This window comes from Cucumis sativus, chromosome 1 (assembly GCF_000004075.3).
Source record: "Cucumis sativus cultivar 9930 chromosome 1, Cucumber_9930_V3, whole genome shotgun sequence".
Taxonomy (NCBI): domain Eukaryota; kingdom Viridiplantae; phylum Streptophyta; class Magnoliopsida; order Cucurbitales; family Cucurbitaceae; genus Cucumis; species Cucumis sativus.
The window spans coordinates 7,172,136-7,183,775 of NC_026655.2; the positions used below are offsets into that span (position 1 = coordinate 7,172,136).

General features: G+C 33.9%; 2 protein-coding genes across 3 annotated transcripts; one reads left to right on the forward strand and one right to left on the reverse strand.

The window, feature by feature from the left end:
* Positions 1 to 1,485: 1,485 nt before the first annotated feature.
* On the reverse strand, positions 1,486 to 5,289 carry LOC105435152 (G-type lectin S-receptor-like serine/threonine-protein kinase At4g27290). The gene is made up of 7 exons (XM_031882403.1): positions 3,762 to 5,289; positions 3,572 to 3,682; positions 3,078 to 3,208; positions 2,667 to 2,877; positions 2,281 to 2,518; positions 2,015 to 2,165; positions 1,486 to 1,911 (listed from the first exon to the last, which is right to left on the reverse strand). Exons 1-7 carry the CDS (start codon positions 5,035 to 5,037, stop codon positions 1,606 to 1,608), a joined length of 2,424 nt encoding a protein of 807 aa, XP_031738263.1. The 5' UTR covers positions 5,038 to 5,289; the 3' UTR covers positions 1,486 to 1,605.
* Positions 5,290 to 7,512: 2,223 nt separating this feature from the next.
* On the forward strand, positions 7,513 to 11,449 carry LOC105434437 (G-type lectin S-receptor-like serine/threonine-protein kinase At4g27290). Of its 2 annotated transcripts, none has more exons than XM_011654625.2 (7): positions 7,513 to 9,371; positions 9,474 to 9,584; positions 9,684 to 9,820; positions 9,993 to 10,203; positions 10,311 to 10,548; positions 10,632 to 10,782; positions 10,901 to 11,449. In XM_011654625.2, the coding sequence occupies exons 1-7, from the start codon at positions 8,096 to 8,098 to the stop codon at positions 11,201 to 11,203; spliced, it is 2,427 nt and encodes an 808-aa protein (XP_011652927.1). In that variant the 5' UTR covers positions 7,513 to 8,095; the 3' UTR covers positions 11,204 to 11,449. The 2 variants fall into 2 exon arrangements, with proteins under 2 accessions (XP_011652927.1, XP_011652933.1); XM_011654631.2 differs by having other exon boundaries at positions 9,693 to 9,820.
* The last annotated feature ends 191 nt before the right edge of the window (positions 11,450 to 11,640 follow it).

Here is an 11,640-nt window from a genome sequence, read left to right on the forward strand (position 1 = left end):
GAATTATTGCTAGCTACAAACGATATCCATCTCCTATTGTTCTTCGTTTCTTGAAGTTGGGACAAAGAAACTAATCCAATGTCCATGTGTTGTTCTTCCTTACTCGATCTCTTACTGGTTGAACATGTATACATTGATGATGGATATCGTTATTTTGATTTATTAATTTTTAGATATATTTATTTCATTTGTTTGTTACTTTTAGTTTCACTTTTCATCTCCCCTATTATTCTCTTAAATTATTATGTTTCAATAATTTTATAATGAAACATTTTAAAATATAGTAAAATAAACTAAAATGTTTATCGAATATAACAAAATTTTATATTTTATTCATAGTAAAAATTGATAAATTTTTATTATGGTCTATCAATATGAAATTTTGCGCAAATATTTAGTCAAATTTGTTATTTTTTACAATTTCCTTTTCATAATTTATAGGAATATTTTTAAAAATAGTAAAATAAACTAAAATATTACTATTTATCATCGTTGTCACTAATAGAAATATATTAGTGTCTATCGAGATCTATCATCAATAGAATATGAAAATTTGCTATATTTTGTAAATATTTTGTCAAAGTTGTCATTTATTACCATTCCATTATTTATTATTCATAATTTAATTTTGTTATAAAAATGACTTTTTACCTACCCTCCCCCATAACTAAATATGTTTTTCTTTCTTTAAAAAAAATATTATTAATTAGTTAATTAAACAAGCAAATTTTACAAAATACTTACAAACTATAGCAAAAATTTTGAATTCTATTACTGATAGTCTTCTATCATTATAACATATCAATGACTATCCATCATAGAATTTGCTATAGGTTCTAAATGTTTTGTAAAATTTGCTATTTTTGAAAATTCTCCAATAAATAATTCACAACATGTTACTGTATAAATTTCACAATTAAATTTCTGAAGAGGTAACTATTATGAATAATAAAACTACTGAAAATATTTAAATATCTATAATTTAAACTTTTACTTTATTTTACTATATTGGAAAATGTTTCTTCACTATACAAATGAAATAAAATGTTAAAATGATTGTCTTCAATTTTATAAAAGTAAATTAAAAGAACGGCTGCAAATATAGCCATTAAATTTAAAATATTAGCACATATAGCAACACTTAAATACAAATATAACAAAATCTGTCAAAGTTTATCAATGATAGAAGTCCATCATTAATACATGAGGTTGAAAATATTAATCCATATAGACTTTTTTATATTTACAATTTTTTAAAAAATGTTGCTATATACTTGATTATTTATTATTCTTCAAAATTTCTATCTATTATAATTACTCTATATTGAAACTATGATTTTTGGAGTGCATTGTTTGCACATGTATTTTATTAGTACTAAAAAAATAGAAAAATACCATCTAAGTATAGGCGCAATTGCATGTATACAAAAATGGGGAAGGAGAAGAAACTCGAACTACACACCAAATTCACAACAGAATCCATTCTTTTGGACTACAAAAGGAAAGTGAATTAAAACTTAAAAATTGTGTGTGTGTGTGTGTGTGTGGCAGTCGAGCAATGCACAGAAAGTGAAACTCAGTACTGTTTTGTCAATTGATTAATTACTAACGACCATCCAGCAGTGTGACGGTCACTTCATTGGAAGTACAAGAGCTCTCAGCTCGTAATTTATGGGTATTAGAAATCATTCTTTCTGTGTAAAATCCAGGTTGTTTAGGTACAGATAATACCATATTTTCACTCTCTAACATTGATAGTACTGACCACATGGCTGGTCTTTCATCAGGATTCTCTTGAACGCACAGTAGTCCTACTTGAATGCATCGTACTGCATCACACTTTTGGAACTGATCTTTCAACGTTTCATCCATTAATTCCAAACCATTGCCTTCATACCACAGTTTCCATGCCTGATATGATGATGACCCCACAACTTGGAGTTAGTTTCCATATATGTGACAAATTCTTACACTAACTACATTATTTGGTTTCCAACAGTTTTAATATACTCACATGTCCAAGAAGATTTAGTTGATGGTCGGGATGGAAGAAGCCTCTATTCTTCTTACCACTGACTATTTCTAAAAGAATAACTCCAAAGCTGAAGATATCTGATTTCATTGAAAAATATCCGTCGATTGCATATTCAGGAGACATATACCCACTACATTGATAAGATCTAAGGTATTAGTACAAGTTTAGTCAAAAAGCTAAGAAAAAATGAAATCCAACAAAAGTATATAATTAAGGAGAAAAACAAAGCAAGAAAGTACGCTTACTAGGTCCCAACAACTCTTTTGGTTCGTGTCATAGCTTGGTCTTCACCAAACATGCGAGCCATACCAAAGTCTGAAATTTTTGGATTCATTTCGTTATCCAGTAAGATGTTACTCACTTTGAGATCCCTATGTATAATTATAAGCCTCGAATCTCGGTGGAGATAGAGAAGACCTCGAGCTATTCCAATTATAATATCCAACCTCTTTTTCCAATTAAGTAAACATCTCTTCCTGTTATCTACATCAACAAATCAAACACAAAGGGACAAAATTATTGGTATAGCTAATTGTGGAAAAAACAATAAAGAAACTAGAAGCATTCACATGAATATTTGTTACGTTCAAGCAAACAAGCAAACATAGTGAAAATCAAGTTAAGCACCAACCAAAGAGAAAATAGTCAAGACTTTTGTTGGGCATATATTCATAGACCAGCAATGTTTCTTGTTGATGAATGCAAAAACCAAGCAGCTTGACAAGATTACGATGTTGGAGTTTGGAGATCAATAGAACCTCGTTTCTTAGCTCCGTTTGCCCTTGGCTTGAACCCTCTGCCTGTCTTTTTACTGCAATTTCTTGTCCACATGGAAGCACTCCCTGCAATTTATGTCATATGTAACTGTTGCTGTGAGTAAATGTGATGTGCATAACCTTCTGAAAACAGAAGTTCAGAATTTCAAAATTCAGAAAAACATTACAATCGATGGGAAAGCTTAACCTGTCCAAGTTATAAATCACTCCAATTATGTAGGCCTAAAATGAGTTTTAATTGAAAAATGTTAGGAAAGAAAAAGTACTTTGTAGACGGGTCCGAAACCACCTTCCCCAATCTTATTTGAGAGAGAAAAATCATTTGTGGCATTTACGAGCATGGAAAAATCATAAAGTGGCATCTCAGCTTCGTTTTCATGAGACTGAACCTCATTACCTGTTTCAACCAAAATTTGAAGATAAAGAAACAAAAATGAGCAAATAACAGTTGGAGGATAAATAATTATCAGATTAACAGTTCTTGTTTGGATTTTATGTTTTACCCATCTTTTTCTGCGTTTGTCATTTCTTTCTTCTCTTTATTAAATACTTTTGAATTTTTCCATGGATGTAAAGGATAGGTACACATTAGATACCCTAAGTGGAATATATACTTGGGTGGATCTTGCATACGAAGATGGATCCATTTTTGGACATCTTTCTTTTCTCATCGCAAATTATGATTGAACAATTTGGTGTGAGATGCACAAATATATATAATATTTAGAATAGAAGTATGCTTCTAAAAGAATATACTTACCCTTAATCGTCCTTCTACGCCAAAAGATAAAGCAAGCAACAAAAATCAAGAAGCTTATCAGTGACGCAACAGACAGACAAAGCACAACTGTAAGCTTCCTTTTATCCGATTCTACAATGAATGAAAACATTGTTATAATCTTCTCTTCACACACAATAATTATAAAGGGCCAAAGAGCGTGCAGTTATACCTAATTCTGAAGCAGCCAACCTCACATAGATATCCTGCCCATTATCAGGAAGGATTCTAATATCCACCAACTTATTAAACCATGTGAGGCAACCACATCCTCCTGTGGAAAGCTCCATCATTCCATAGGCCAAGCAAGAGCAATTACTCAAGCACGCCGCTTTGCAGTCATGAATGCTCATATTAACATTCACCAAATCCCCTGAAGAATCTGGCAATTTTACATTGCTGATTCTTTTAAACCCCTCTCCATTTTTGCAGGTTTGATTGTCCCTTATAACGCAGCCTCCTATCCAGCGACGCTTATTCCAATCGTCTGGCGATTTTGGTTGATACCCATGAATGCAATCGCAGCGCGGTATGGTAGAAAATGTACAAACACCAAAATTTCCGCAGAGTCCGTAGTAATCGCAGGCATCTCCCGGTAATTCATACAGAAGGTACCAATCATTTACATCATCCATCCAATAAAATTGTTCGAATTTCCCTTCTGCGCTCAGTGCATATCTTACAGTAAGATCTTTTGCAGACTCGTATGAATAGAATGCTCCTTCCGCACTATAATTGAACCGTGGAGAATGAATAGCTGTATCTCTAAAAGGGGTAGTGCCACTAAACCTCCTACCGAACCATGGGCCACCCCTGTATGTTGTTACATTTCCTCTGCGAGTTTCAAGCTGGGGAAGCCCAGCAGGGTCCATACCATAAGTGAAATCCCCTGAAGACGGATCATTCGAGCTTTTCCATGACGTTAACTTCCAGTTCATCCTGGTTTTCAAGTCCCAACCCACTTTCATGCCAGGTAACAGATTATCAGAAGGGTAATCAAAACTCTGCCACACATAATGTTCAGACCCAGATTCTCTTATAACCAAATTACCATTATCAAGTAGTTGAGCTATTGGATCTTTCAGGAATTTTGAAGAAGTGGGAGACCATAGAATTCCATCGCTTTCATTCTCAAGAACCAGGCTTTGTCCTTTGAGTGTTAATCTGGCAGAGGAATCTACAAGTGGGCTGTCTCTGTTTGCTACCCACACAACTGTTTGTGGGATGTTCTTGTACCATATTCCCAAGTAACCAAATTTGGAGTCTTTAGGATTGAAAATTCCCAGCACGAACTTCTGTTGAGCTGAAACTAAAATCTGGGTATTTCCATTGATGGATTCCCCTGCTTTTATGCTATCAATTGCCAATGATTTTCTTGATAAAAAAGCCATGGTCATCCAGAAAAACAGAAAAATCGAAACACTGAATCTCCATATCAGTTTTCCCATGGCTTTTTTCAAGTCAAAGAAAGCCTTCTGATCTCCGGCAGCTAGAAATGTTCATGCAGGTAGATTGTCATTTTGATTTATATTAATCCAAGTTAAATTGTGAAAACATTCAACTGTGAGTTTATATTTTTATCAGCAAGAAAACGTATTATATATGGCCCTCTTGGCTAGTTTGAATGATAAGTATATATACTATCATTATCACAATGTCTTCTATTGTGCTAAAATTCCATTAAAATAAAATTATATCTCGCAAAATACTCAACAACGACGCAGAGGATTTTACTTTTTCTGTTCTTTTAATATTTTTATTCATTGACATCTTGTTGCCAAGAAATTAAATAAGTCTATGGTCTCCTTTGAGATGCATTTTTAATAGTTATGTTGGGACGTGGTAATAAAACAGAGAACACAAGTTCTAATAAGGTTGCTTATGGAATCACCCAAAAACGATTCATACAAAATAAATGTCTGATATAATATCAGGATCTCTCTTTCCTAGCCAATATGTGTAATTTTTGTTTGTGCTGAACATGAGATTTAGAATACCGTCAATCGTCGAGACCTTCTAGCTATGTAATGGTTACTTTATTGGAAGCTTGACTATCAATAGGTAAATTTTGGGTCTGAGAAACCAATCTTTCTGTATAGAATCCAGGTCTTTTAGGATGAGATAATACCACACACTTTCAATTCTCTAACATTGAATTATGATGTGTCTAGTCTCTTTTTCCAGTTGAGTAATATCTGCTTTGTGTCATCTATGACAACCATCAAAGTCCAATGTGCAACTTTACTAGAGGAAAAAAAATGTAGCAGAGTGTAACAACAATAAGTTATGGCACTAACCGAATAGGAAGTAGTTTAGACTTTTGTTCGGCAAATATTCATAGATGAGCAAGGTTTCTTCTGGATGAGTAGAGAGGCCGAGCAACTTAACGAAGATTTCTATGTTGGAGTTTAGATATTAACAAGATCTCGTTTTTGAACTCAGTTTGGCCTTGACCAGAACCCTCTGCCAGTCTTTTTACTGCAATTTCGTGTCCTGATGGAAGATTTCCCTGCAATGTGTAGCATGTCTTATTGTGACTGAGTATATATGTGTACGTGTATATTCAAAACTTTTAAGTCTTTTATGAAAATGAAAAGTTAAAGTTTATGAAATGATTGAAGAACACTAGCAAATGAAAAGAAATACCTTGAATCCAGGACCGAAGCCACCTTCACCTACCTTGCTAGAGGGAGAAAAATTATCTGTGGCTGTCTCTATCTCAAGAAAATCATAGAGTGGCATCTCAGCTACTTATTTCTCTGGAGTTCGAATTTTACCTGAAGTTAAACTCATTACAACATTTTGAAGATAGGAAAGAAAAACGAAATCATACATTTGAACAGTTGATAGAATAACTAGTTATTAATCATCCACATATACTAAAGTAGGAGAAAGGTTTACCTTCAACTTTCCTTTTCTTAAAATCAAATTACCCCACAGGATAAACCAAACCACTAAAATCAAGCAGCCTATCAGTGAAGCCATAGCCACAGGATAAACTTCAACTTTCCTTTTCTTAAAATCAAATTACCTGTGTTTAATTAAGAGTTGAGCTATGGGGTGTTTCATTGATCCTGGAGAAGGGGAAGACCATAAAACTCCATCTGTTTCATGAGAAGAATAACGTTTCCTTCTTTATCGACTGTTAATTTGGCAGAGGAGTTTATAAATGGGGTCATCTATATTTGCAACCCATACTACAGTTTGTGTGATGTTTTTGTATTTGAATTTGGAGCCTTGAGGAGTGAAGATTCCTAATACAAAGTTCTGTTGAGATGAAACTAATATCTGGGTGCTGCCATTAATGGATTCCCCTGCTTTTATGCTATCGATTGCTAATAATTTTCTTAGAAACATAGCTATGGCTGTCAAGAAGATTAGAAAAGTTGAAAGCTTGCAATTGCAAATCAGTTCTCCCATGGCTTCTTTCAAATCAAAGCAAGTTATTTGTCATTTTTTGATTTGAATATCAATTCATGTTCCTTTTAGAAACATTAAACTTTAAATTTATATTTCATCAGCAAGGATCATACAAGAATCATTATTGTATGAAAATGTTTGAAGTTGTAAGCATATAGTGTAACGCCATTTGTCACTCCATTTACTATGGAAACAATATGAAGCTTACAAAATCAACTACCTTCAAACAATTATAATTAATTGAGTAGGAAGTGTTTACGTCTTAAACACTAATAATTTTATCAACTTACCTCCTTAGAATAAACCTCTTGTGAAATTTGTATTTGCATCAATAAAAAAAATCTAAACTTTTACAAATGGATCAATTTATACTCTTACTAAAAGAATTCTTTAAAATTTGTCTATGCATTTATTTTATTCTTCTTTCTTTTCTCCATTTGCAAGCAAAGATTAATTACTATTATAAAAATAAATCTATAAATTTGAAATTTTGTATATGAAATCATATACAAAATAATATAGTGTGGAGTTAGACCCGCCACTGTGTAAAAGATTATTCAAATAAATTAGAATGAAGACTTTGTTTTTAGTAAGGAAGACTGAATCCAACGTAAATAACACAATTTATATATATCTTTTGGTTATTTTTTTCTCTCACAGTAATGCTTAGAATGGATATGTACAGAGTTCATGCTTTGCAATGGTTCAGAAGTTCATATAAATTCAAATAATAAATATATCAAAATTTTAGTTAACTCATTTTGTTATATTTAAGGCTTCAAGATTAATTACTATATTGAGTTCGCATGTTGTGTGGAGGTTGAATCTCCTATCTCTAATTGAAATTTAAGAAAATCAAGAGTGGCATTTAAGAATTTTGGTATAATTTCTTTGTAGAATGGAATACAGGATAACAATGACGATATTATATATCAATATAATATGTACTCATTCAAACATTACCGTCAAAAGATACATGATGATGATCCTGGTTCATGAAATTTAAAATCAAATTTAAAATCCTGGTACACGGATTAATATTCAGGTCAAAATGGCGAACTAATTGCTTTGAATTTGAAAGAAGCCATGAGAGAACTGATTAGCAAGTGCAAGCTTTTGGCTTTTCTTTTTCTCCTGACGACCATAGCTCTGTTTCCAACGAAATCACATGGAAAAGACAGCATAAAAGCAGGGGAATCCATCAATGGTAGTACCCAGATTTTAGTTTCAGCAAAACAGAACTTTGTATTGGGAATCTTCACTCCCCAAGGCTCCAAGTTTCAGTATTTGGGAATATGGTTCAACAACATCCCACAAACTATCGTGTGGGTCGCAAACAGAGACAACCCACTTGTAAATTCCTCTGGAAAGTTAGAATTCAGAAGAGGAAATATTGTTCTTCTCAACGAAACAGATGGAATTTTATGGTCTTCCATTTCTCCAGGAACACCGAAAGATCCAGTAGCTCAACTGTTAGATACAGGTAATTGGGTGGTAAGAGAATCTGGGTCTGAAGATTATGTGTGGCAGAGTTTCAATTACCCCTCCGATACTCTGTTACCGGGCATGAAACTGGGTTGGAGCTCCAAAACTGGCCTGAACCGGAAGTTAAGATCGTGGAAGAGCTTGAACGATCCGTCGTTTGGCGATTTCACATACAGTGTGGACCTAAATGGACTTCCCCAATTAGTAACTCGCGAAGGACTCATCATAACGTACCGGGGCGGCCCATGGTACGGTAATAGGTTTAGCGGTAGTGCTCCTCTCAGAGATACTGCAGTTTATTCACCAAAGTTTGTTTATTCCGCCGACGAAGTAACTTATTCAATCGTTACGACGAGTAGTCTCATTGTAAAGCTTGGATTGGACGCAGCTGGAATATTGCATCAAATGTATTGGGATGATGGTAGAAAAGATTGGTATCCTCTGTATACATTGCCAGGGGATCGTTGCGATGACTATGGTCTATGCGGGGATTTTGGTATTTGTACATTTTCCCTTACTCCGCAATGCAATTGTATGGTTGGGTTTGAACCTAAATCCCCTGATGATTGGAAAAGGTTTAGATGGTCAGATGGGTGCGTTAGAAAGGACAATCAAATTTGCAGAAATGGAGAAGGGTTTAAAAGAATACGTAGTGTGAAATTGCCAGATTCTTCAGGGTATTTGGTGAATGTTAATACAAGCATTGATGATTGTGAGGTGGCGTGTTTAAACAACTGTTCTTGCTTGGCCTATGGAATTATGGAGCTTTCTACAGGCGGCTATGGCTGTGTCACTTGGTTTCAGAAATTGATTGATGCTAGATTTGTTCCTGAAAATGGGCAGGATATCTATGTGAGAGTGGCAGCTTCTGAATTAGGTATCAAATTGTGAAACCTTCCATTCTAGTATTTGTTTTTCAGTCTTTTCTAAATGTGTATGTAAAGAGAAGATTACAGTTATGATGGTTCATTTGTTGTAGACTCGAGCAATAGGAAGGTTGTAATTGCTGTTAGTGTGTCTGTGGCTTCATTGATTGGCTTCTTGGTTTTAGTGGTTTGTTTTATCCTGTGGCGTAGAAGGAAAGTTAAAGGTAAAACATCCCTTCTAGTTTAGTATATCATTAATCTGTCAATTGCTCATTTGCTTTCATTTTTGTTTCTTATCTTCCAAATTTGTGATGGGATCACAGTCACTGCAGGTAAGGTTCAAAGTCAAGAGAATGAAGTTGAGATGCCACTCTATGATTTTACAACGATTGAGATTGCCACAAATCATTTTTCTTTTTCCAATAAGATAGGGGAAGGTGGTTTTGGTCCTGTATACAAGGTGTGTTCTTCCTTGCTAAGATCTTTTGAATAAACTCATAGGACAGTTAAGTTTATGTTTCTCACTAAAAATCTCTCTTTTGTTTTCAGTGAAATCTTTGTTTGAGTAGATATTGTATTGTAGTTATTGCATATACTCACATGAACACATACATATATGCTGTACATCACAGGGAAAGCTTCCATGTGGACAAGAAATTGCAGTAAAAAGGTTGGCAGAGGGATCCGGTCAAGGACAAAGCGAGTTCAAGAATGAGATTTTATTGATTTCTCAACTTCAACATCGAAATCTTGTCAAGCTACTTGGTTTCTGCATTCATCATGAAGAAACATTACTGATTTATGAATACATGCCAAACAAAAGTCTAGACTACTTCCTCTTTGGTTGGTGTGCCATTTGTTACTATTGAATAGATGATAATTTTGATACATAAAGTTCTTTAATTTTTTCTAACAACTATGCAATTTATGTTCTTTGATTGTGATGCTAGATGGTGAGGGGCGATCTTTACTCAATTGGCAAAAGAGATTGGACATTATTATTGGAATAGCTCGAGGACTTCTTTATCTTCACAGAGATTCTAGGCTCAGAATCATACATCGAGATCTTAAAGTGAGTAATATATTACTAGATAATGAAATGAATCCAAAGATTTCAGATTTTGGAATGGCACGTATGTTTCCTGAGGACCAAACTATGACAAAAACGCAAAGAGTTGTTGGGACCTTGTAAGTATATTGAGACATTTCTCCTTGTTTCAACACTTTTTCTCATATTCGTTTATATAATCAAGTGAATGATACCAATGCAGTGGCTATATGTCTCCCGAATATGCACTCGATGGATGTTTTTCGTTGAAATCTGATGTATTCAGCTTTGGAGTTATTCTTTTGGAAATAATAAGTGGTAAGAAGAATAGAGGGTTCTTCCATACAGATCATCAACTTAATCTTCTTGGACATGTAAGTACTAATAATGACACTATTGCAAATTAACATGTTCCTAAATATTTGTAATCAATATCTCAAAGTCCACAGTTTGTAGGAATGGAAACTAAACCCCAAATTGTGAAATCTTTAGGCATGGAAGCTTTGGGACGAAGGGAATCCTTTGGAATTAATGGATGCAACATTGAAAGATCAATTCCAACCTTCTGAAGCACTGAGATGCATTCAAGTAGGGCTTCTATGCGTTCAACAGGATCCAAATGAGAGACCAACTATGTGGTCTGTTCTTTCGATGCTAGAAAGTGAAAATATGTTATTATCTCATCCTCAACGACCTGGATTTTACACTGAACGAATGGTTTTGAAGACGGATAAATCGTCCACTGATATCTCTTCTTCCAATGAAGTAACCGTTACATTACTACATGGTCGTTAGTAAATAATAAAATCACTTTGCAGTGGTTACTAAATTTCCCTTTCATTGTATTACTTGAGTGCCAAAAGAGATCTTCAAAAATTTTAGAGATGTGTAGCTTGTTCGTTTCATTTGTAACCCAAGTGGCTTCTGCTATGAATTAGATGGTTATATCCTCAAGTTATTGCTTGTACAAAATTAATTTTGAACACTGTTAAGCAATGAGGTTCATAAAATTTAACGAATAGAATTTGATTGACTTAGACACATTCAAATCAAAATAGATTAATCAGTTATATTTTTGAAGTAATTCTTTGGATAATAACAGAATATAGAATTGAATTTGCATAATTTGTATTTGACTTGGCTCTTAGTTCATGAGACGTAGTGTAAACTCTACTACATATATAAAAGAATTCGTTTGATTTCCAAATCAAATTTGGTTGTAAAATACTCTT